This window comes from Cebidichthys violaceus, unplaced genomic scaffold (genome assembly GCF_023349555.1).
Source record: "Cebidichthys violaceus isolate CVI_PGR_0920_01 unplaced genomic scaffold, fCebVio1.0.p SCAF_8, whole genome shotgun sequence".
NCBI lineage: Eukaryota > Metazoa > Chordata > Actinopteri > Perciformes > Stichaeidae > Cebidichthys > Cebidichthys violaceus.
Window position 1 is genome coordinate 12,982,308 of NW_027176964.1, and position 27,079 is coordinate 13,009,386.

A 27,079-nucleotide genomic window follows, 5' to 3' on the forward strand; every position below is an offset into this window, starting at 1 on the left:
TTTCAAATTCCTCTCCCTGAAATGTTATGATATAGGATTTGGCATCACAGACTCATTTCACAGACAAAGACTAAATGAGAAGGCCTCGAAGCATTTCAAAACTTGATGGACACAAATTATGCAGCACTCCTAACTCTCTTTGTGTTCCTTAATTGGAATTATAATGGAGGTTTTTTCCTTTACGAGCAGAGGCATTTTCTTAAAGTGGGACTTTACAGTTATTCAAAATGGATATTAGCAAAAACACTCACCTTAATGCTTCCCTTCAGAGCTCCCTGTGTTTATTAATGGAAAAGGAATACATTAAGTTTATTTCCTCTCTCCTTGAAACCACAAGCTTGCATCAGCTTTGGTTGAAAAATATGTAGCTCTGCTTTTAGCGTACAATCTACCGGCTGAAACAGTTCCTCTCCGAAGACCTTTTGTGCCTCACTGATTTTGGAAATGCCAGCTTAAAGCCTTGTTGACATAAAGTCAGAGGCTCACAAGCGAAAGAGAAAGCTTCTTTTCTACACTTAAGGCTTTTTAAAGATTGCTCTGTGGCAATTGGCTCTACTGAGAAGTACAGAGGAGAAACAAGTTCAAAATGTTTGTGTTGTTGTTTTGGACTGCATTATGCAACGTGCTCCAATATTATTTTGGAACATAATCATATCATGTTATTGTTGTCCATTAACAACAGATTCTACGGCTGTGCTAGTGGCTCTGTGAGGTGGCACTTTGAGTTCAATGCTGATGTCAGCATGCTAACATGCTGATGTTAAGCAGATAAAGTTTAGTTTGATAATTAGTTTAATACATGAAGAACAGCTGAGGATGATGATACTGTCATTAGTTTGGTAAAATACTAAAGTATTGCATTTCGCTGTAGAAGTATACCTAATTCAGATGAACATGAAGAGGTATTGTAAAACATAAGATTTAAAAAAATATATCTTTTGTGGCTTTCGGTGAGTAGTGCAGAGGGGAAAGAGATATTAAAAAATAGAATAACTTTCACTGGCGTGAGAAAACCTGAACGGTGAGTACAGAATAATGCTTTAGCTTGCTGAGCCACTTGGATGCCTCCAACATAAATCGTTTTCATTGTATGAATTCAAATCCTCCTCAGCTGAGGAGAACTGAGCTCGGAGTACCAGAGGCCACTATCAAAATATTAATTTCCTTCCTTCCTTCCTAGATCTCCTACAAGGCGGTGAGCTCCTTTGACCCGGAGCTGGACCTTTCCAACCAGAGTGGGAAGATTGTGAAGTTGGGCAACGAGACCACCCACATGTTCACAGGCCTCTACCCAGGCTCCACGTACTCCTTCACACTGCGCGCTAGCACAGCCAAAGGCTACGGCCCCCCTATCATCACGCAGTTCACCACCAAGATATCAGGTCAGCCGGGTCAAAAGCATGGCCGGTCAGTGTGTGGGTGATGTCGATTAAGTAGAGTGACACTTACTGCCGCTGGAGTTTTTCATGTTGAAACGCGTGAATGGAAATTGGAACTTGATTATTGCTCAAACATATTTAGACAGCACAGGTTTTTACTTTACTGATATAACTATTTAGCCTCAAAAGGTAAATCCTATCATGACATATTAAATGAGCCGATGCAATTTCATTAATATAGATATAGCTGTGCCTAGCTGGTTCAGTGATAAAGGCTATTTGGTCTAGGAGTTACATTATATTTGGCAGAATTGCCTGAGAGGCCAGGGACAAATTGTGCTCATAGTTCCCATAAACCATGGCTGGGGTTGATTTAGATAATGACCATGAGCCTAGTTAGCTAGGCAATTGTGATCCATGTGCACTACTTAAGCAAGACACTGCAATACTTTTGTGACAGCAGCAAATGTTTCACTTCGCTGTTATTGCTATATTTAATGATTTAAATTGTGGTGCTATAAGACAAGAGGCGGTGAGACAATCAGCTTTCCTTTTATTCTATTAAGTGTCGAGCAGAATGACTCGTTATGCAAGATGACGCTGACCAAAACTGGTCTGTTTTGAGCTTTGCTTTGCTGTGTAGTAAAAACTTCCTTCCCTTTTTGGTTTTCACTTCTTCAGCTCCTTCCATGCCGGCGTATGACCAGGAGACCTCTCTGAACCAAACAGACAGCACAGTCACTGTTCTGCTTAAACCTGCCCAAAGCAGAGGTGCACCTGTGAGGTAGGCCTTCACAAGTGGGACTCACTCTTTCTCTCACATACACACACACACACACACACAGCACAGAGAAAAGACTACAAAAACAGCATATTAAAACACCAGGAACCACCATCAGCTACAGCAAATTATCAAAGAACCCGTGTTTATCAATACCCCATTGTGAGGAAAGTTGCCAGGGAATTCGGTGCCCTGTATGCATCTCATTTTCTCTGAGCTTTATTTGTTTGTGGATTTTGATCTTGTGAAAAAGAAGCGCAGTCTTTGAAGAGGAGAATGAAAACGCGGTGCGGCCAAGGCTAGCTTCAGGATCTCTTCCCGTTACATCTCTTTCATGTACCTGGCTGCCCACAGAGAGCCACCACGGGCTCCTGCGGAACGAAGGAATTCTGTCTGCTCGACGCTGCATTTGTTAGTCATTACTAGGGAAGTGGTGCAGCTGCACTGTGTACAGTAAATGCCAAGCTGTTTGGACAAAAGTCATCATTATGGTTTACCAAAGGTCACAAGGGGCTTCTGGCAGGAATACTGCCATCATCTTTTTTGTCAGTCAGTATCTGTTGGTTTGTTCTACCACTATTCAGTCTATGAAGCCTTTACAGTTTTAAAGTGAGCATTCTTCACTGAAACAGTTCTTTTCTTCAGGTCTCTTCCTTGAGTCTTTGCTTTTCCTTACATCTGGTTTTATTGCGTCTCAAGTGTTTGTTTATGAGGCATGTGTGTAAGATTTTAATTACAAATGAACCAGAATCAGAAAATGTTTATTGCCAAGTACGAATACAAGGAATTTGGCTAGGTGATTTGGTGCGTAACAGTAAAATATGAACATTTACAATCAAATATGGTAAACAAACAAATAAGAGTACGATAAAACAAGTATATTATTAAAGTGTCAAGTGTATATTAAAAGAGAAAAATATGTGCAAGGGTGTGTAACGGTGAGAACATTGTCTAATGTATAATATGTGATATCAATGTAAATGTCATAAAGGTTAAAGCTATTTATAGCTATAATATAGTTCAAACTATTCTATTATTTTAGCCTAGTGATGTCCCAAATTGTTACATGGTGTGATGTGCTGGAGTACACAGTAACTCTCTTCACAGGAATATTTTGAATTACAAGAATTTTATGGGGAAATACAACAAATTTGCTTTCCCGATGCGAGTTAGATGAAGAGATTGATAACACACAATATCTGTGCTTTAACTATGAAGCCACTGCCAGAAAACAATTAGCTGACCCTGGAGGCAGGGGGCGATCAAATCACCCGCTAGCACAAACAAGACATGTTGGCCAGTGAGCTTTAGCGGCGCTGGTCGGCAGATGTAGCCTCATGTTTGACAGATATGAGTTTGTTATCGATCTATTCATCGTTCTGCAATGAAGCGAAAAAGCACTTTTCCCGAGATAGTGAACTATTCCTTTAAAATGCTGCTGTTGGTTGGATTGCACAGAGTAAATCAACATTTAACGAGCAATCGCCAGCTAAGGTGCATCTGGGTTGGCCGGGGTGTCTCACAATTGTCACACAATTGATAGTGAGCCAGTGAGGGATCATGCCCATCAGAGCAGTGGAATTTGGGGGCAAAGATCTGAGTTTTTGTCTGTTTTACACCCTTATAGAGTTGAAGGTAAATATAACCTGTCAACTTAATGTTTATAAAAGGATCATAAGCCTCTCTACATTCCTCCTTGGACAAAATTGAGTGTTAGCAGTGGGAAGGGAATTGGCCATGCCAATATTAACCCCCTCCAAAAAAACCAACAACACAGTGGTGCTTTCAGTCAGCAGGACCCTGAAAGAGTGGTTTAAACACTTGTGCTCAGTATAAAACTGAATTTTACACCATCAAGTCATCTGAGTCCTTTTAAAGATTACTGCCTGGAGGTCTTTAGTCAGGCTTGTCAGCTCATGTTTACCGTATGAGCAGCTGCCCAGATTAATGCCCCAGCGCCAAATGGAGAGGCCTGAGCAAGAAAGACAGAGCAATCGGTTTTTAATCTTCTCACAGGTACAATTCAGAAGGCCTTATTCAGACTGCCATTCTTTCAGTGGGCTAATTACAAACGCCTAATTATAATTAACAGACTGTCGTGAATCTGGAGCGTCCATTAATTAGCATGCTGGGCCTCCTCTTTTGTTTACCGTTTGAGGGCATGCTCACCTCGCCACCAGATGAAAGAGATTTGTCTTTGGAGATAAAACGTTAAGTTTGAGACCCACTTCAGTCTGTTCGACTGAGCTGAGACATAACTGCGCACTAATGCTTTGCAGCATGATCATAAATGTGAGGATTGTCATCCGATCCGTTTTAGACGGGGATGAACTCAGTGACGGTGCATGTTTATTGTTAGATGAAGAAAAAAAGAATGTGTTTACATACAGACATTTAGTTTTAAGGATTATACATGTTTAATGAGTCCTCAAGATAATCCATTAAAAAAATGGACCACCACTCATCAGTGGAGTTCAGTACATGGCACAACTGCAACTAAAAATTAATTGAGGCATCCTTTGATCACAGCAGAGCCTCTCAATGTCTAAACTTTCTGGATTTTCAGGGACACATTTTTTTCCCCACCTACTTCCTTCTCTTAAATCTCACGGGACATAAAGGCCAGCATGCTGCCTTCATGTGTGCGCCCGATGTCTGAAAAAATATGAAATGCAAAAAAAATTGGAGGTGGCGGAGGGCAGCAAACAGAAGAGATTATGATGCAGGCCTAAGACGTGATAGTGACAGGCTTTTGAAGGTGTTTTCCACCTCCACCTCAAGTGACACTCTGCCTTTGAAAATTTAAGGTGACTTTAAAGTAGCTTCTATTCAGAGGCGTTAAGTCGGCCTGTTGGGATCTGCCGTCTGGCCAATAATGATACATTTTGTCATCTGAATTTACCAAGCTTAATAAAATAATAACATCTCAAATCAGTTTTTTTGCTAAGTGACATTTTCAGTTGAGACGCGAGATGTTTTCCGAGTTGTTCCATGACCTGGGGTGCTGAAAAACGCTGATCCGGTCGGTCGACTTGAGAGGTAGCATTTTGTCAACCAAGGACTTTGATTTCACACCATAGTTAGATTTAATTGTGTGCTACTGCTCATGTTGCAAGAGTAGCCATGATTTTTCTAGAGTGGTGGGTAGCTCATTTTGAAATTGAACACTTTATGAAATCAGTTTTAAAGCTCATATGAAAAAAAAAAGGCATTTGACAAGGGAGAACACTGATCTGCAGCACAACAGAGCAGAGCAGCACGAGGCTTGATTTGATAACGCAATCTTGCACGCTGATTGGGTTTGGGGGGTAATAGAGCTCCAGACATTTCAAACAGCAGATGTTTTGCTGTAATGCAGGAAGGGGAACACATTGGGAGATGACATGATAGCGCTGGTTCATAAAAAAATCAAGACATACATGTAACCGAAGACAAACGTCCGCTTCACTTCAGCATCCTGCAGTCATGCTGCAGTCAAATCATATTTCAGTTAGATTTCGGCAGACGTCACTGATGGGGGGGGAGTAATTTTTTTCATATTTGTGTAATTGCTAATCAGTATAACATTTCCAACTTGGATTTGGTTTCTAATCTCTGGGGACGGCGCATAGCCGGGAACAATTTTTACCAGAGGGGACACTGTTCCTTTAAGAGGATTAGTGAACTGTCGATCAGTCATGTCGCGTTAAACTAATGTTTGCAATGGCCTCTCGTCAGGGCTGGAATACGCCTCCTCACTCCGTAGCATCAAAATAAATGTTTACATGCTTCTGCAAGAATAAATGATTGGAGATGCTTTCCTTATCATTCATACCACTAAATCAGCCCTTCTCTCTTCCCTGACATAACCTTTGCCTTAGGCAAGCTCACACACTCACATATACATAAACATAAAAAGCTATAAAATACAGCAGATTCTGGCGTTGTTAGTAGCATATTGAGGAAACTGAGTTCCAGTGAAGTTTCTACCCTGTAGCATCAGATTATCTGTGCTCAACCATGGCCTGAAATCAGTTAAGTGATTTTCTACAGTCCTAAAATAAGCACTAACTTTCTTTGATCACGGCATAGCAAACGCTAATAGCTGTGCCTAAACGTGACACAACTCAATGCTTTTTACGATTTAATGGCAAATGTAATCTATAGCGCCTTCTAATTTGTTTGCTTTATAGCTTTATGGACACCAGGGAAATATAAAGAGTATAAGAAGACAGACACATGGAGGGAGGATGCTTGGTCAGGAGAAGTGTGTTACTTACAACCGCTCTTAAATCAGACATGTAGGCATCGAGAGCCAACCGATTAGCATTAGTGAGAGAGAGACAGTGATTGAAATGCTCCCCATACCCCTTGCCTCATCTGCTCAAACAGCCTGGAGTTCTCCCCTATCAGCCCACATGAAAAATAAATCTGAGTTTCAGGTCACAATCCAGTCGATTCCGAGTCAATCCGCCATAATTGGTTGGCGTCACATGGCGGCAGGGCTGAAATCTATCGGGCAGCGAGGCTGGAGGAGGCCTAATTGGTGTCAGCTCAGGTTGCAGCGCTTCTGCAGGAGTACAGGTCTGCCCTGCCGGCCCCACTGGCAGACCACTTTTAACAGCTTATACCATTCTGCTCGTACAGCCTTCTGCCTTCATTCCTCTTTTTGTCTTTCCATCTTCTGCTCAGGGAGGGAAGTTGAGGATTTCAGCAATTTTGGAATTAAGTACAATTCCACAGCTCACATGTGGTGTGAGCTGTGGGTTTCCTCACCTGAGCATTTGCTTCAAATCTGTGATGTGTATGTTTGTGAAGGTTAAAGTTGTCTGTTACCAGGACTAGTTCTTCACTTGCCTTCCAACATTGTGACTAAAGAGCAGCGCTAATAGAACAAGTTTCATTGGACATATTTATGGAAACACAGAAAATCACAGGACATTTCCTGAAATACTGTACTTAAGTGCAAATACTGTTCTTTTTACTTCACTACATTTATCTAACAACAATAGTTACTGGTTAGCCTACTTTGGAGATAATAAAAACAGCTGCCCCGAGGGCTTGTCAGTCATGTTCAAGGCACAGGGTCTGTGTATGTTTTGATTGACCTTTTACTTCAATGAATAATCTAAATACTTTCCTCATCTAAATAATCATCATCAATATGAATTTAAGTCATTTGCAATTCTCTGTTTGGCATCGGATCATTTTAAACCTCATTTTAAATATAAAGGATGTTTCGTTCTTGCAATCAAGGCGTTGTTGTTCATCTGTTTGTTGTTGTTTTTTTGCTCATTCATGTCATACTAAATCAAGAAAGTGACTAAAGGACTCTGGTCTGTCAAAATGAGTCATCGTGTAAATTGTGAACTCAGCATGAGGTGACAAGGTGTCAGCTGCTCAAAGCCACATTAACATGACATCAGTAATTACCCCCAAAAAATTGAATCATTGCATTTTCAAATCGCAGAAATTAAACTCATGAGTCACTTTTACATTTTAGAAGCAGTTGAGGTGAAAACAGTATATTTCCAGACACAGGGGAAGTCTTCTTGCATACAGCAAGTTACCTCTGAAAAATGCTTTAGATGAAACCAGTAAAGTGAGTATTATTATTACAAAGATGAACAAAACATTTGTATTACATTGCAATTCATTGTGAGCCAGTTTTTAGTTTCCCACTGCAGTGAATATTCTGTGGAAGTAAAGCAGTGGTTTAGATTTCCACATTACAAGAGTTCTTACCCTTGGAGCCTCATAGCCTATGGCACTTGGTATTTTGCCTGAGGCAGAAAGGCAGTACCATTCACACTGTGTCTATCATTAAGTCATGGCACAGCCACATCATCATATCATAAGGAGCCACCCGGGGGAGCCAGCTTTTGTTTTTATTTCACTATCTGCAGATTGATTTGGAATATAAAATACCAATATGGGCAAGCTCCTGAGTAAGTGTGCATTTCTACAGCAACACAGAAGCATAGTTATTGAGGCCATTATTTGTACTCTGCATCACTAACTTCTAGAATGAAAATACAGACACAACTCTTTCTTCGGATACATCCTATACAAATAGTTGTTGTGTATGCGTTACACTTGGTTACTGCACTATGATTGACATCAGATATCGTTTTAAATACTCTATTGTCCTATCATAGCTCATATCAGATCTACATTGTTTTGGATGAGGCCTCCAGGCAGCCGCATCACTCATTTCTCTGCCACTCTGCAGATACTTAAGGGGCTCCCATGTCCCGTCTGCACTTGCCCTTTGACCTCTGCTCTCAATAGAGGACAGTAATTAAAGGCTGATTTCTCCTGCAGCCTCTCAGCAGGATTAAATATTTCATCACCTCCCAACCCAGCTCCAAATCGAGAGCTCTAAGGAATTGGGACACACCCACCAAGAGCAAAGGGGGATTTTCTAATGACACTGCAAGCACCTTATGATAAACTATAGGGTTAAAGAGCACATGCTGTATGCACACAGGGACACTTAATCATCCAGTACCAACCGCAGGGAACAATTGATCATCTCTAGGGCTGTTTGTACCGAGACTATACAGCTTAAGAGTACAGCCACTACATTGCAGATTTTTTTTTCTACTTGCCCATTTTCTAATAATGTGGGCAAAAGGAAAATGTTCAGGGTCATCAAAGCTCTCCATCCTGCCAGGCCGAACCCATTGTCATTTTTAATACGACACGGCACAATGAAATGAATGATTTGATAAATACAAATGCTTCGCAATGTTTGAAATGGTTGTTTGGGAATTAGACTATTGGCAAACTCGTAAAGAGAGCAGTGTACAAGTACAGGATTTTTTTAATAATCTTTTTTGTATACAACTTGAATTCGTATCCATCTAATCTTTGATCAGCACAGCTAAGCAGTACTGTTGTACAAGAGGAATTGGTCTGTAAACATTATTGATATCTTGTAAAGGTGAGGGAAGGCCATACGTTAACACTTAAAGGTGCCCTCTAGAATTGTACTGTAAGAAAACTAAAGTTTTACATTTGTACATCATTTATGCCTGACTTAAACACACAATCTGTAGCTGGATAAGGTAAAAAAAACACATGTTAATGCCATATCCAGATATACAGTTCACATGTTAATACCAAGTGTAAATGGATCTTTGGAGTTTTGGATTCCTCGAGGTCTAACAAACTTGTTGAATGCCCCAGTTGTTGCTTAGTGGAATAATATTGCGTCGGTGTGTCCTGCTCATGTATGTGCTTGATACAAACAAAACATGGACTCACACTTGAAAAATTGCCCAATGGCGCTACTTATGGGGAAAACTCCAAAAAGACTTTACTTTATTTAAATCAGTTCAACAATGTGCAAATTATTTGTTCATTTCTTTTTTTCATTTCTGAACTTATAATCCAATTACGAAAAAGAAATGTGCTAAAATCAGAAATCTCCAAAACAAGGGAACCAGAGCATGTCATAGTGTTTAGTCATTCATATTTTGTCATGCATTCATTCAGGGAGCAGTATTGCTCCATCTTCTGTAATAATAACTTGTTTGCATGACTCTTTTGGAGATGGAACACTAGTCCCCAATCATAGCTGGTTATTCTCCGTGGCAGCTGTAAACAGACTCTTTGTCACTCAGCAACTCAATAGATTTAACAGGTGGATGCGAGTTGCATACTAACATGAACGTCTATAAGACAGTCAGTCTCCCCCTCAAGCTAAGTGGCCGGCTCAGAGACAATGTCATCTCTGTCAGAGGCACAGAGGGCTGCAGTTTTGATCTAAACTAAACACAAGGCTCGGATGGAGAGGAAATGGAAAGAGCCGTTAACCTTTTCAGTTGTTGAATAATGAAAATGAAAATAAAGTCAGGCCCAGTCCTGTGTCACTGCTCATTTATCCTGCACTGTATTTTTGAATCGGTTCAGAATTTTATATGATGTTCTTATTTGATCATTTCAGAAAAAAATTATTTGTTGATGTAAATTAGTGTCAATACACTGCATTATGTTCTACTCCTGTACTCTTTAATGCATTTTAAACTCAACTTTTTTGTCAACAAAGCATTGTGATGTTAGTGGTAGAAGTTGTACGCAATTGCTCTCCCTGTAACTGCTTGTATACAATAGCGCTGCTTAAGTTAATCAAAGTTAATCAAGCTTAAAGCCAGCAGCTTGTTTTCTGAGAAATCACAGACAGGTAATGTATTTCTATTGTAGTATATTTACATGATCATATACTATATGTTAGTGCTTGGATGTAAATTTTTTAATGAGCAAATCTGAAATGGCTGGATGTGCAATGCTGGTGATATGCAATCTCAAGAATATTTTCTAAAGACTTTGTGTTCTCTGAGATTTGGAGCTTTGCAACATGTATTTCTGTGCCATTCATAAAGAGGCCATTGTGGCCAACTCTGTAATGCTAGCAGGCAAAATATATCTAAAGAAAAAGCCTGCATTGCCAACAGTGTTCTGCAAGCGCGTCTATTTGGCCCGTTGGGAGTCTGTTGATTCCGTTTGTGTCTTGTGTTTGCAGTGCGTACCAGGTGGTGGTGGAGGAGGAACGTCCACGCAGAGCAAGAGGAACAGCAGAAATCCTGCGCTGCTACCCAGTTCCTATTCACTTCCAGAACGCCACGCTCCTCAACTCCCAGTACTACTTCACTGCTCAGTTCCCCTCTGGCGGCATCCACTCACCCCAGCCCTTCACTGTGGGGGACAACAAGACCTACAACGGCTACTGGAACGCCCCTCTGCTGCCTCAGAAAAGCTACAGCATCTACTACCAGGCTGTCAGCACAGCCAACGGGGTGGGTGTTTTTCAAGTTTTTATTTTATTCATGCAATTTTAGTTGCACTAAAGCGAAAATATAGCCAGTCATTGTTCACTTTATAACCAGTGGGGGAAAGCAGCCAGGTATTTTTTTCTTAATTACTGCTCGTAAAGGAAGAATGAGTCGGAACTATTTTTATATTTTCTTATTTTGCTATGTTCGTTGCGTCAACCTCTAGAAAAACATGGCTACCAGTTGACAGATTGTAAGCACACATCCAAGAGGAAGCTACGAACGTAGCGAGCACAGCACCAAAAAAAACCCACCAAGAGTAAAAAGCTTCCTCTGAGAAGAACGTAGATCTTGGGTTGGCTTTCACACACTGGCGAACAACCTAACGCTAACCGCCGTCATGGGGCGTGAATGTTGTGTTTACAAACCACAAACCACAAATCCTACTCATTCTGCCTTTAAGTGCAATATTCAGGTACTTTACTTTAGTGTTTCCATTTTATAGAAATATTATATTGTAGAGTGTTACTATATACTCATACTCTACTACATTCAGAAGTAAAATTGTACTTTCTACTTCAATGCATTTATTTGGCAATTTCTATTACGACTTTACATGAAGAAACATATGACTAGTTCAAAGTATGAAGTAGTTTCTCAATCAACTACAATATTTGAAAGCTGCATATGCGTATGTTTTTCAGTAACAATAATCCTGTTTTAAAATTCATAATATAACACCGTCCATAATTAGTGCTTTTACTTGTTACGTAGTCTTGACATTGAGGTATTAGTACTTGAATAAAGTATCTGAATAGTGTTTTCACCGGTTTTAACCAAAGAATAATAACAAAGACGACAAAGAGAGGCAAAAAATCACCCTTTCTCTAGATTACATGTTGTGTGTTACGTGCCAGGTTGACAGTTTATTGTTTTGCCGCATGTCTTACAGTGCTGTGCTAATAAGTACATACAGTACCTCAGCAACTAGACAATTAGATAAGCATAGTCGAGAGAATGTCTAATTTGTGTACTCAATTTAATCAAACTTAAGCGCTGACATCAGAAAATATTCATGCAACTTAAAAATGTATGTGGTTTGTGAAAGTAGTTTTCTTATGTTTCAATGTTTTTCTCATAGAGGACTTACTGTAACATACTGCCTAGTCAAACCTCGCCTCTCTTTTTAAATCATATGCATATCCACTTTAAAGTGTTCATGAAACAACGTTGGATATTCTGGTGGGTTTAATGAGAATGAAAAGCAGTCTGACATATTGATTGACTGGGCCACTGAAAGGGACTGAAGTGGCTGAGTGCAGAAGTCCCTGACTCTACACAGTAACTGCTCACATAGGCAGACACATGCACGCAGCAGCACAATTGCGTTTGGCCTCTGATAGATGTGTCAGTACTCTAGTGGGATGCACCAACAACACTGTCTACATTCGTAACAGGCTACAGCGGGGTCAGGCGTGGAATGCAGAGCTCTATGCGGTGACATGCGCTCTCCCTCCATTACTGTGGCCCTGCTCTCCTGCCTTTTTCTATGGAGCATCGTGTCAAAAGCCAGACATGCCTTTGATCAACAGCATTTAAGAGAGCCAGGTGTCCCAGTGGCATTTTAGTGTGACGGGGTTACCGATCGTACAGGTCGCAGCCTCTGTCGTCAAGTTGCACTTGGCGGGGCCCTCCCTCCGAGGGAGCCGTGTCAGACAGCTCAATGGCGACTTCAAGAGCCCCACCGATTGTGGTCTTGAATTAGAATCACCATAAAACAGCCTCCTTGAGAAACACCAGCACGTCTTTAAGGAGGCGATAGAAATAGCATGTGCAGCAGGGCTGAATCCAATTAGCGAGTTTGCTCTTGAGAGTAAAGAATTGGCGGTCTGAAACTTTCCAGGACAAATCGGTGAGTGGTATGAATTGGCTGATAGTGCTCTTCCTCGCACAAACTAAATGAAAGAGTCCTTTGTTGACACAGCATGAAGCTCTGTCTTTGTGATCGACGTTCCTGATGTTATTTTTATATTCAGTGTTTTGATTTACAGTGGCCAAATGCACTCTTTCATTAAGCCGTCACTGTCAATTAATAGCACAGCAAGCTTTAATTAATGTCTAATAATGTTGGAGTGATTTGTTTGGGCCTTTAAAACTAAAAAAGCACTTAGAGAAGGTGAGTGCCATCCATACACAGATTTTTTTTTCTTTTTCTATTCAAATAAAAATCAAATATTACTTCTTGTTCTGTTGCCTTAAATGAAAGGACCATCTGACAGCTTAAAAGCTGCAGTAATGTGAAAACACATGCACCCAGGATCACATAAACATTGATGTTTTCTTTCTCCTCTTCATTATGCCTCTCGTGGCCTCTAAATGCTGTCTCTCCCATGTGTGCTCATCGCTCATTGGACAGCTTGGCTGGGTCAAACACAGGGACACAGCTCTCATGTCTTCTGTGTTGTATTACTCATTGCCTCCCCCGTTCCTGTCTGTGTCCTTTTTTTTCCTGTTCACCAGACCATTGTTGACAACAAACTTCTCTGCCAGCAGCGAGAGCAGTGTTTTTCTTTTTTCTTTTTTTTTTCTATGTTGTTGAAGGCTGTTGTCAGAGCTCAAACTCCATTACATATTCAGAAAGGCTCCCTGACGTGTCATTTTGGAGCCCTGCATGCTGGGTTGGTGTCGCTTGTCACAGGGCTCTGGTTTCTCCACAGTGGCTGACCACCTTGAGCTGCAGGCTGCCGACAGATCGCTGTTGGCTGACAAATCAGCAGCTCAGCACCACTAATCTGTGCTGTAGGCCCGCTCGCCTAACTGCGTTTTGTGTCACAGTCATTGAGCTCAACAGATGATAGGGGACAGCGTGGAACTGGCCGAGCTGTTTTGTTGTAACCGTGGGTTCTTAGATAGGTGTTGTTGCCGCTGCAAGTGTGTGTCCTCTGTCTGTGCGTGTGTGTCTTATTAAACTCTGATTCTCTTCTTTTCTTTCTGTTCTCCTCTCCCATTTGATTTGTCTGTTTGTACAGGAGACCAAAATTGACTGTGTTCGAGTAGCCACCAAAGGTAGGAATCGATTACAGTGTGAAATACGATGTATGCTATATGTAGCTCTTAACATCACTTGCATATGATGTCTGAGTACTAATGCAATTTACATGAAAATAATATAAACTGACAAATCAAATTTTTACAATTATACTCTTCATTTAGTTTGTTAGTTTTAATGTGTTAAAGATTAACACATTAAAACTAACGACGCTACGATGGCTTACGGAGCCTGGGGAGGTGGGTAATATTCCAAGAAAAAAACACCCTCTGTTCTCTGGGATTATAAATTAATACATTTTTTAAAGGAAAGAAAACTGTTAAAAAAAACAACAACAATTTAGAAATCTGGAGGTTATCCGCGTAAATTGACCACTTTAATCTCAAATAACAAGAATTTTTTTTTTTTTTAAATTTAGGACTTAAATCTCAGAAATTCTAATTTCTTTTTTAACCTGTAATGGCTCTAATACGCCATAGTAGTGACCCTTTGTAGATGTCTTTGAAAGACAAAAATGTGCGGTGTGGTCTTCACATCAATACATTGACCAAGAACATGTGTTTGTCAATGACTGGGAGGCAGTCTGTGTGCCCATTGAGGTCCGTGGGTACTTAGCTAAGCTGCCTGTACGTCCTGCTCCACACATTAAAGCTGATGAAGTCTAGGCACCATTGATCCGGGAGCAGAATTGATAAGGCCAGAGGGAGTCCTGGTCACACTCCGTTCCGGGCCTTGGGAGGTCCTGTCACATGCCCCGACAATCATATATTTTGCAGCTCCGCTATGGATTCTGTGTGAATTTCCAGATATCTCCATCTACATGGCTCAATGGGCTGAGGTAAAATAGCACGTATTAGAAGTAGAAGGATCATATAAGCAATTTCTCACCTGAAGGGATACATTTTAATGCACTGCGTTTGGCTGACAAATATATGGACTTGCGTGAAATGATTGCTGTTGCTAACTTGACTAAACAAATTGGGAATTTTTTTTCTAATACTGTAATGGATGTCTTTCTCTGCCTCAATGTTGCATGATGATGGTAACTGTTGGTGTGGCCTGTCTCTCTCTCTCTGTCTCTCTCTACTGCATGCAATCCTGGATCCACTGACTCTACTCAGCCGCCATACTCGTGACTCAGCTCACAACCCCCTACATCCGCATCGCCCCGGCGGCCGGTGACAACCAACTAACAGGTCAGACCTGCAGCTTTCTGCATATTCTCTGACCATCTCAGTTATTCCGTCCACAACTGGGTTTTTACCCACTATGACTTTAATGTGGCGGCCATGATGACGATTACCTCCACAGGACAAAACAAACAAGTGGCGTATTGCATGTGTGTGGTTTTGTTTATTTCCCTCCTATTTGCATAGAATCAGTGTGATTAAATCAAACACATTGTCTTTTACCTTCATCCTCTCAGCATTACTGGACATGAAAGACTGGTTTGAGGTGCGATTGTCATTTGATGTGCCGGTGTTGGAGATTTTTGACAGGAGTTAATCCTCTTTCATGAATATTTCTCATTATTTTTAGGAGATTAAGTGTTGCTAGCTATTGGTTGCTGCAGTTGCGACAACTGTGAACACACACAAGGATGCTGAAGTGCTCATCCTAAAGATCTGGAGAGTTTTCAAGAGTGCAGCGTCTGACTATTAAAATTCTGCTCAGTTTCTACTTGTTGTGTGTAAGAGTCTCAAATTCTCTCAGGCTAGACTGTAAGAATATTGACTTGTAGCAGCCAACATACAGCACTCACAGCTCAAATGGGGATTTGTCACTGACAGCATTTCTGTAAGATTAGCCCGTAACAGTATATTGGCACATGGCCTGCTCCATTCGTCCAGACATAATTGTTAATATGTCACCAGTCTGGAAATCCTCCACAGCTCCGCTTTAAAAGCTATATAATAATATCTAAATAAAGGCCTGGCTGCTGATAACAACACACCAGAGCAAGAACAATATGTCACAACCAGCCTGGGATAGATATTTACCTTTTTGATAGCGAGAGAAAATGGCAATGCTGAGGCGAGTAGGAAGCTCGCTCGAGCAGATTGGTCTGACATAACAATTTGTCATTCTAAATTTACCCCTGGTGACGGGGAATAATGGTGTTGTTCAGGTGGACAGTTGTCATTCCAGTAACATTGCTTTCCTCCTTGTGCTTCTTATCACTTCCCAGGGAGCATATGCTGTTAAAACAAGACGCCTCCCCCCCTCTTCCCCCTCTCTTTGTGTCTCTTGTTGTTGGCTATCTCCTCCACGAGCTGATATTTAATGTTTTGGTTATTTCAGGCTTTTTTATCTTCTTGGGTATTATCTTCTCCACCCTGCATCCTACATTTTTTACAGCCTAGCAGCCATTTGCCCCAAACATGATTAACCAAGGGTAAAGATGGTTCACACTTATCTCTCCCAGTGCAGCTTGATCCACAGAGAGCTGATGTCCACTAAGGACGGAGCTAAAGGTGGACTTTTAGGGAGTCACTTACTTTCGGAATAAACAGTATTCTGAGAATATATGTGTATTGGTATTAATGGTCTACAGAATGCCACAGAATATCAGTGTATCGATTAACCTACCTCCCGCCTCCACATAGTTAAATCAATGGGAGGCAAATCTGAAAGTATAGATGTGCACTCTGCTGTTTGGTGCATGTAGAACAATAGCAAAGGGTCATTAGATTTGTTTCACAGTCTGCCAGATGCAGATGAATTGCTCTTTCTTTGTTTGAACTCAATGCATTGTGATGTATTTCCAGGAGCAGCCACTCACAAACCTGACGCGGTGGAGCCAGAGAAACAAACGGACCACACGGTGAAGATCGCCGGGGTCATCGCTGGCATCCTCCTCTTCGTCATCATCTTTTTAGGAGTGGTACTCCTAATGAAGAAAAGGTACGCTTTTTTTTTTCTTACTCCTTGAAATACTACTTTGTGGAAGAGGTTGTACTTACTTGAAGACTACTCACAAATACGTAGTTTCTGTTTCATCATTTTGTATATTTCTCCCCCAAACGGCAGTATTGTCAGCGTCGTACTAAATAATTAATTTGATTATGTTGATACGCCCCATTAGGGCTGTTTACAGCCATGAGATATAGTGTGCCATGAAAAATTAATCCGTTTCCACGGCACCCTCAAACAAATGCGCAGAGCTTCAATGACATTGGAATGGGAATAGGAAAAACAGTTTTTGAGGCCTGTGGTATGGAGAGAGAGGCGGGGAGGAGATAAGAAAGAAAATACGATGAAAGGCTCAGAAGGAAAGAGGATGACCACATAGCTGAAGGCTGAGTTTACGTTAGCCCTGGACCCCATACTGGAGGAAAGGTCCTCTGTACATATCCCAGCAATCAGGGAGCTAAAGCTCAGCAAATATCAACCCCCTTTTGTCCACAGCAAGGCTTGAAATAATACAATGTCAGTTCCTGCAGAGATTTCTTTGGTGGACACCCGTCGGGTTCCTTAAATATCTTGATTGTGAAAAAAAATATAATTCCCCAGTAAAACTTATTATGCATTAGCTTTACTTTCTTGTCCGTTCTCCTTTAATGTTAGACAGCTTGTGTTAAAGTTAAAGGCATAGTTGTGTACTAATATAATCACTAGGATCCATGTTTACCCATGTTTATTTTTGACAGTAAAATAAGATTCTGGATTTTTTTTTTTTTTTTTACTGCAGAAACTGTCTGTGTAGCACAGTGATCAGTGGGTGGGTGTGAAAATCAGCACTCAGTAATGGAATTGTTTTCAATTAGCCTTAATCAAACCAGAGATGGAGATGACTTCATTGGTTGAATTTTGTGTAATTTACTGTTACCAATGGGGAATTGAGTTGTGTTTAGACATTCAAAGTACTCATTTAGTTACAACCTTGGAGGTCAGATATGGTAATTTTTACAGGGGTACAAAATGATGTGTTCATAAAAGGGGGGTTTTAGTCACAACGTGGTTGTCTCTGATTTACCAACATATACTGTAGACCAGCTCAATATCAATATAATTACAAAGTTTCAACTATATTGTACTGAGCCCCCCCCCCCCCCCCCCCCCCTCCCCTTGCAAAGCATGACATGACTCCAAGCGATCACCTTTGCCCTCATGATCACTAGTTTACCTCCACATATGCCACCATATCTGATTTTGTTCATTTCTACTCTTTTTTCAAACATTAATATATTTTTACTTTTTCTTTCCTTTTCATTCCATCCCCTCCCTCCTCCACTGCTTAAATCCTACCACCACCCCACTCGGCAGAAGAACCTATCACTCCTACACTTACTACCTGTAAGTAACCACTTTGTGTAATGTTAGTGCCATGCTTCTCACCCACACGCTGTTTCCCATGCATGCAAAGAGCCATGTCACCCTCCTCCTGCTCAGAGCTATTACAGAGGCCCAACTGTAATCTCTGCTGGAGGAAACGGAGGACGCCACTCCGATGCATCTCCACATGATGAGCACATCATACTGTATGTCACATTGGCACGACTTCTGACGAAAGCACGAAAGCTACACCCCCACAACATAAACCTGCCACTGAAATGTTAGCGCAAACATCATTTCTGCTAGACTTTTAAGGAGTTTGTTTATCAAATGGTGAACTAAACTGCTTTAATGATTGTACGGCTGCCAAACTCATCTTGTGAAAGAAAAAAAAAAAAATCAATGCAGAAGCTACTGCATTTTTACTGAGTGTGAATTTTTCATTCGCCTCCAATGATTTCATCTCTGTTGACTTGTCAAAGTTAGATTTTTTTGAAGCGCCTATCACAGTGAATCTATGGTTTAGTTGTGCCCAGAACGTCAATGAGCTAGTCCAAATATTTCACTTATCTACACACTCAATAGCTATGTTGGATTGACCATATTTATTGTTGTTACACTGAAAATGAAAGCATGAGCTAACACGTTGATCTTTTCAATTTGGCTCCATATGCATGTGATAATTTATAGTTTTTCTCTACCCCCCCCTCTCCATACTCTCATTCTGTCATCAAACCATCTCGTGCTTTTCTTCCTTTTTTTCCCCAGCATGTTTTTTTTGGGGTTATTGCACATCCATCCCATTGATTCTACGGTGATGGTGGAGTTGTGTCTTTAGCTGACAAGGCGTTTGCTTCACTGTTTAACGAGCTGATGTGATCACAGAATAACCTCCTTTCTATTTAGATGTCTCCAACATCATAAAACAAGAGCCGTAGTGCTGCTGCATTCGCTCTTAATAGAACCGATAATTCCAAGTCACACCTCTGAATGGTAAAGAAGCTTATTCTGCAGCTCTGCCGTCACTGCTGTAGCTCATAGGCTCCTCTGTGCGCTCTTTGTGATGGATGCCGACTAATCTGTCTTGAGATGGCTGTGATCAGAGGAGAGAATGGAGGCTGCCTCACATCAAAGAACATCTCAGAATGCACCTGGAGATAATACGACTCTGAATACCCTGCGTGTCACTCATATTAGATCACAGTTGACTTAGATGGTAGGCCCCAATGACTTGAAGGAGTGGTGTCATTAAAGCTGAGCGCACACATTGACCGAGCTAAGCAGGTTGTCAGTGAAACAATGAAAGTATCTTTTTTTTTGTTTTAAGTGTTACATGCAAGTAGTTTTCTTGGATAATTGGTAATTTGCATAAAGATGAAAGTCTACAATTACAAGTTAATGATTTTTCAAAAGACGTTGGGGATTTAATAAGTTGTGTTGATGATTTAGAAGATGATTCTTCCCTTTTAAGGACACAACGCCTTAAAAAAGGGTTTGTTGTTGTTGATGCATATTTGCTTTGATTGACAGGTTTTAGGTTCGTCAATTAGATATTCTGGCTCCAAACACTAACAGGATGTGTTTGAGTAGAGAAGACAAATTGCGTCAAATCACAGCCTCAGGTCAAAATGAATTGGGAGTTTTACTGTTCAGATTTAAAAAGAAGGGAACGAGAGGACTGCGAATGTTGAGACTCCTTTCTTAAGTTGACAAGGTAACAACATAATATACAGTAGTATAAGGAGTAATGATCCCCATTTGGTAATGTGCCATGACAGCAGAAAATGCTAATAGTGAATAAAACACGCTTAGAGAATGTGGGAATAAATAAATAAAAAAAGCACCTCAGATTCCTGAATCTCTGTAACACGTGACATTGTCCTCTGCGCAACTTCTATAATGGAAAATCTAAACTGCAACATTTTGATGCAAGTTGCCCATTTAAACAATTTATTTACGAATGGCTAAGGTGTAATACATTATTTGAATGGATAAAATTCACTTGACAACAAATTAAATGAAGATTTGATTGATTTTTATTGATGTATTGATGTTACTGTTTGTTGTAGACGTATGAATGCATAGCAGTGTTTCTCAAATGGCGGTTCTAGTTTCCCCAGGGGTACTTTGGAGTACTGCAGGAGATGCATGAGATTTTTATTTTTTTTTTATGTTAATTTCAGAATTATAATTCCTAAAAAGTATTAAACTATAATAAATTCAATCAAAAATATGAATATAAGCTCAATAAACAACATTTTACATTTAATATTCCTATTTCTGATGTAATCGTTATATGGCACACTGCCAGCAAAGTAAATTAACAATAACAGTGTAGAAATAACTTTTCAGCACAAGGCCTGCATCACCAAGTAAAACCGATCGAGTGATACCGTTGTGGCTCATGAGTAATTGACAGTAAAAAGGCTGCAGTGAGCGAGGATATACCGTTCAGTAACACCACCCCCATCCTCCTCCCATCTTTCCATCTTCTCTTTATATCTGTCTCTTGTGTCAGTCATAGGCACGAGGACGCAATTCAAGTTAGGGGAGCGTAGAACCATGTTAGCTAATTGGAAAGATGATTTGCGCCTTGAGGTGTTGAGGCAGGAGCTGATGGTGTTGCATCTCACCACAGAGTTACTCTGTAAGACAGGTGTTTGGTTCCTTTTACCCCTAATGTTACTTCTCTTAGGATATCTAAGGTCGGCTCCTGAACAAATAAAACTAATATGTTGCGTGAACCCAAAATTTATATTAACAAATCAATTATAGACTGCTTTCTTAATAGGCTCTTCTCTGGAGCGTTCATCTGCAGTTCTGATGACAGCCTTCTTGCCAGCCATGTGATTACAACACCTCTATGATTGATGAACCCCATTAATGCTCTCATGCATTCATCAAAGTCTTTTAAAGGCATGAGAACATCCTGCAGTTGCCAAAATATGCACTTTCGGTACATTGCCAGAGGTGGCTACGGGGGCTAGCTCCCAACACATAACATCAGTCAGAGCGCTCATTAGGGATGCGGTTACATGTGTGATCAAATATATGACCGTCCTTTAATCAGGTGGCCATACAGGCAGCTGTGCCTGCTGCTGCTGCTGGGGACAAGAGAGAGATCAATGGCAGAGGGCAAGGTTTTCGATTGGGTCTTTATTCCCACGAGTGTTGGATTCATCCATCAAGTAGCAGGAATGTTAGATACAAGCACACTTACTGTATCACTTTGTGACTGATTTGTCAGGCTTGTCTAGTACTCCTCAAACCACAGGTATGTGATTTGACTGTGAAGATGTTGTCTTTACCAACATATTATACAACATCATGTAAGATAATACTAAGCTAATCCCTCAGTGGAAAACCCGTAAAACTTTAAGATTTAACTAGAAAGGGAAAAACATGGAAATATTTGTATTACACTGTAAGACATAGAAAGATGTTGGTTTGACATTACAGTAGGTACTACACTAATGTGACTACAAGTGAACTGAATCGAGACACGCATCAGTTTCCTGTTGTATCAAACAATATTTGGCCTTTGGAGTTCCATCAATAGCTTTACTGTTTTGGTTCACTTCTCCCTGCTCTTACAGCATTGTGTCCAGTCACAGCAAAAAGCTTTAGACCCTCAATATTGGGGGCAGTGGAAACAAGTTGTTAATACAACATTTGCATATCATTGCCTTATAAGTTGACATGACAATGCAAGTCCAAAATTCACTCTTTTTTTAGCTCCGTTTTTAGTCTCTACCAACTCCTGACAGAAATTGTCAGTCTGGGCAGTTTGTGTACTGTGAATACTGTTGTGTAAAGACAATATGAGAGCGCTGAGAGTGCATCAAAACAGTGAAGTGGCCTGGCGGATAACTAAACAATGAGCTGAAACTCGCTATAAAGCTCCATAATGTCGATGGGGGCTATATGTTGTCATTGATGTAAAACCGGGGTTGGAGCTCAGCTAAGAGACACTGTCTTTTTTTCCCGTTACAAGGCCGCTGTAGTTCTCCAACACGCTTGGGGAACCTGCGGTAACATGAGCCGCAGAGTGCAAAGCCGTGGTAACGCTAGCCACCGTCTGAATCTGTTCCCCCTCTGAGCAAGGCCAGAAAGATACCACGGTGTTAGGGAGGAGTGAGCGGAGGGGTATCCGGTTGGTTGCAATCTGCAACCGCACTGAATGCTGTTTGACATTTTTCTACCCTGACACAGCAGAGGGAGTTTGATTACATTGCAAAAGAATTATAAAAATTTGATGACAATGTTTGCACAAAATATCTGCTCATGAATCTAGTCTATAACTATTGGTGTTGTGCTCGGTGTTCCTTCTGTTTTATTACATCGGCTTATAAAAAAAGATTTGATTCAGGAGAGTATAGTTCCATTTCCATCTGGCAGGTGGTCACTTATATCATAAATCCCTGATGTTATGATGAGTGCGTACATTTAATTGAGTGGCCCTGTTGGTAAACAATCGTGTATGCCACTTTCCGTACCGTAATTCACCAAACTCATATCAACAAGAGAAAGAAAATTGCCTAAATTGTTAAAATTTTCCTGAAAACACACAGTCATACAAATCATCATTCATGGGAGGCCTACTAAGCGCACCATGTTTAACACAATGTGCTCAGGGCAAACACCTTCATTAAACCTTACAAGCCGAACATGCAGCAAGAATCACATTAATTGGTACAAGCCTTGCAGATTTTTGCACCTACGAGCTCTGAATGTTGATGAGGAAGGGGAAAGAGGAAGAGCAGCAGGGCGAGGGGATGTCATGCATGGAATGATGAAGTTTCAGCGCATGAATTTTAACATCATTTATAAAGCATCTGTCTGTCACAGTTTGGCACTGTACTGTACACAGTTGCTCTCGTCAGCTTCTTACTTAACTACACGTAACATGTATTGGAATAATACAGACAGCGGCATTGCATTAGAGGGAGAAATCAGAACTACAACTTTTGGTATGGAGCCTAAATATTTATCCTTGAGAAAATAAGATGCAGTTTGAATCTCACACATAATGTTTATATTTTTTAACAAATGTTTTGCAGTTTGAATAATGAAATCTAAATTAGTAAGCTTTTAAAAGACATTTGAGGGTCAATTGCAACTGACAAATTATTGTCTTTTGATTTTAGAGACCCGAAACGTTGCTATTGAGGCTTTCAGGGGGTCCAATGTGTCAATCAAGGGGTCTCGGACCCCCGGAGACCCCCGTATTTAAGTATATTTTGTCAGCAGTCAATGAAATAATTATACTTTTATTCAGCTAGCCATAATGTAAGAACAAGGTGACCAGAGATCAAAAACAGATTAAGTTCTCCTTACACTGTCAAAATACAAATTTTAGAGACATAACACACAATAAATTTCAATTTATTTCAAGTATGATATAGAGAACCTTTAAAATCCGAAAAAATGCAAACCCCACCTACACTGTGCCTCCACATATATTTAATATGTCACAGTTTGAAACCTCTACATGTTTATTAATACAGTAAACATGTTTTTTAATTGTACTCCTTCAGTACTATTTTTTTTTGTTCAATTAAATCCTGTCTTTGGATAGATTAGGAGCTAAAAAAGACATTTTAAAAATGAAAAGTTATGAAGGACAATCTTCATTTTATTGAAGACAAAAAAAAACACAGATGATGAATTGATGAAGCAATCAACTCAGCAGATAAACAAGTATTGTGCCTCCCTGAATAGAGTCTGCATTCAAAACATCAGTTTCTATCAGTTTGTTTGTAATTTTGCACTAAAGTAAATATATAGCTGGAGGAATGGATACATGATGGTTGACCTCATGGAAGAATGTGTTAAAGATGGAGAGAAGTTTGAAATGAGACACAGTGCAAACAACTACTGAAATGTCCCCACTGGGTGAATCAAAGACGCTTCTGTTGCCCCTCCCAGCTGCGTGTCAGTCATCTAACACGCACACACACACACACACACACACACACACACATGCACTGCGGATGTGTGTGGATCGTCTAATGAAGCCTTCTTTGTCCCAATGTCACAAGGTTTAGGCGGCTCTAGCGCCGAAATGAGGCCCACCATGCTGAGCTTGAGGTTTTGAAGCTCTTGTTTCAGAAGTTGCCGCAGCATCACCTCCCACAGAACAGAGATCCTGACAAACACGCACAGACACACAATTCACGCAGCTTCCTTTTTGTCGTAGCTGAACTCGTGGAGTTAGGAGCTCTGCTCACTCAGATCCTAGACATGCCACGCCTGTCATGTACAGAACTGCAGACAATCCCTCTAATGAGAGTTGCCTAATATAGTCACCTGGAATGTTTGCGCCGTCTTTACTTCCCCAAACACCTCTGCCATCCGTCTGTCTCTTCCCCTTCAAATGCACATTCACCGCTGTTCAAAGAAATTTTGCGATTTTATTGTTGGGCATGCCTGCAAGCAATCAGTCCCGTAGATTTTATTGTTGGGATCTCTCGCGTGCAGCTTTTACGCTAACTACCAGGGGATATGATAAATGGTCACATTCATCAAGATGCACAAACACTCCAATGTACACTTCCTCGTACTATCTCTGTCGGCACATCAGACCCTGTAATATAGTCATCTATCATTACATTTCCCCCTCTTACAAATGAGGAGAGAATAGCATGCCAATTAATCTTCATCTAACACCCACGGTGCCTTGCAAACATCCCAGTATTGCTGGTGCTTTCCGTATTTTGGCACTGGTGTCTGTGCAGCCTCGTTTGTCTCCAACGCTTGTTCTTCAGCTGTTTCACAGGCCAGGAAAGCGGAAATCCAAGTCCTAACAAAGACAGAAATAAGAACAGTGATACAGTATTAAAACCTGGGATTATAGTGGTTCTTAATAGTCTCCCCCATGAGTGCACACAGTGCCGAATCACTCTTAATATTGCCTGGGGTACATGCATCTTCCCCTCCCCTCCACACTCCTCCCTATTACAATATGAAGCTATAACGTAACACAAGAGACGAGATTTCCATATTGTTCCCCACTCTAATTGCAGATTAAAGACAAAAAGTGAGTCCGGCAGATGAAAATGTCACTACTTTGTCACTTTGCCGGCTGAAGAACGGATCCACTATTAGCCTCACGTCGCGGCCTTCAGAGCAAATGACTGTTTGAAGACAGCGGGGGCCTGTTGCCATATGGCACCAGACGGCGTCAAAATTGAATAAACAGAGGAGATTTGCGAAAACAAAGCAGCAGGAGTGCATCATTAGACCGCAGTTGTCCGTGAGAGAGACTGCAATTCAAATAGGGAGAGGGGTCACACAGAGAGTTACAAAGTGCGAGGATCAGTGTGAGGGCTGCCATAGTTAATTCTTACACCACTCGCTCCCCTCCAGCTACAGAGCAGCGGCAGACATCAGATAGGGCTACGACTGACAGTATGTTCCCGCTCAAAGCTGTTTGCCGTTTGTTGTGGTAACTTCTGTGGAGATTTTGTAGGTTTAACTCCTCAGAGTGATAATGTGATGCATTATTTATCACCATGGGGACCTTTTCCGATGCAAGTGGCTCTTAAATGTGGGAGGTCAGGGTCAGCTTCCTAGTCAGGGTCTTACTTAGGACACTTCTGCAGAGTCAGAGGTCGGAATAATGGAGGGGAAACTGTGTTGAACTTAAAACTCAAGGTTTTCACATCTTTTGAGTTTTATAATTTGTGGCATAATTATTCAGTGATTTGCAGAAGTTGAGCTGTTGTTGAACTTGTTTTAAAGGGCAACTTTGCCCATTTTCTAAATGCATGCTTGTTATTCCTATTGTCTTAGACAGTCCAACAAACTTAGTGAACATGTACAACTCTTTCACAAACAAAAAAAACAACAACACTGAGGGCACCCAGGACAATGTTCTGAGTATATAGGTACATTTTGTCTTTCAAAACTGAGAACACTATAATAGTATGAAGCTCATTTAGATATGAAAAAGCAAATATTCTAGGGGTCCATAAAATCGGAGCATGTCTACGGAGCATCTCCAGACCTTATACTTGATGATCTCACAAGTTTGAGACGTATTTCTCTGGTTTCTGGCTTTGAGAGAGAGTAACTCATGTTCATAAATATGAATTGAGCTTTCCTAGGTCATGGAGATAACATTGGAATTCTTAAATCAGGTGGTGTTTCCCTCTAAATTGATATGATTATACATTTAATCCACTTCATACATATCAATGAGAGTAGACTGAAATGTTAGCTACTAGAAAACACACGAGACGTCACACACATACACACAAGATCAATGACAAGATTCATTCATTTTCATAAGGTGACCAAAACAGCCCATAGTGTTAATCCATAGGGAGGCTGCTCCAGAACCTGGGGCAGCAACAAGAGTAGCTCATGACCAGGGACAAACGACAGGCCTGTTCCCAAGACCTTAAAGTCTCACATGATGCATAAGGGGTTATGAATATAGACATTGATCTGATTGTGGACAGCTTTATAGGTGATAGGTACAATCTGGAATCAGTCAGCAAAGTGAAGCCAAGACAGGTGAGATGTGAGTTTGGCTGCTGCTTTTAAAGAAGAAAAGTCCATCTGTGCTGTGTTTTGTGCATGTATGTTTATGTGTGTGTGCGTGTGTTTCTTCTTCTGTGTGTTCACTCCGTACACAATGCTTTAATGCCGCTTGATCAGGAACAGATTGCTCGAAGGCTCCAGCATATCAACATAAAGTAGGTCAATAAAAGCAGGTTGACTGTTTCAGTTCACCATTCACAACTCCAATTCTTCCGCCCCCAAATACTATAGCTAATTTTAAATCATCAGGGCCCCTGATGTATTTGGGTTAGGGTGTCACACGTTCTCAAGG

At 40.8% G+C, this 27,079-nt stretch overlaps 1 protein-coding gene across 9 annotated transcripts in view; it reads left to right on the forward strand.

The window, feature by feature from the left end:
* The window catches only part of LOC137892562 (receptor-type tyrosine-protein phosphatase mu-like), a 148,693-nt gene that overhangs the window by 82,712 nt on the left and 38,902 nt on the right, over window positions 1–27,079 (forward strand). For 5 of the 9 annotated variants that reach the window (XM_068737806.1, XM_068737811.1, XM_068737808.1 and 2 more), the window contains exons 10-16: window positions 1,181–1,382; window positions 2,061–2,163; window positions 10,667–10,940; window positions 13,946–13,982; window positions 15,087–15,161; window positions 16,734–16,869; window positions 18,232–18,261. In XM_068737806.1, coding sequence (XP_068593907.1) covers window positions 1,181–1,382; window positions 2,061–2,163; window positions 10,667–10,940; window positions 13,946–13,982; window positions 15,087–15,161; window positions 16,734–16,869; window positions 18,232–18,261 — 857 coding nt within the window. The remainder of the gene's footprint in view (window positions 1–1,180; window positions 1,383–2,060; window positions 2,164–10,666; window positions 10,941–13,945; window positions 13,983–15,086; window positions 15,162–16,733; window positions 16,870–18,231; window positions 18,262–27,079) is intronic. The other 4 variants (XM_068737812.1, XM_068737814.1, XM_068737815.1 and 1 more) reach the window with 2 other exon arrangements.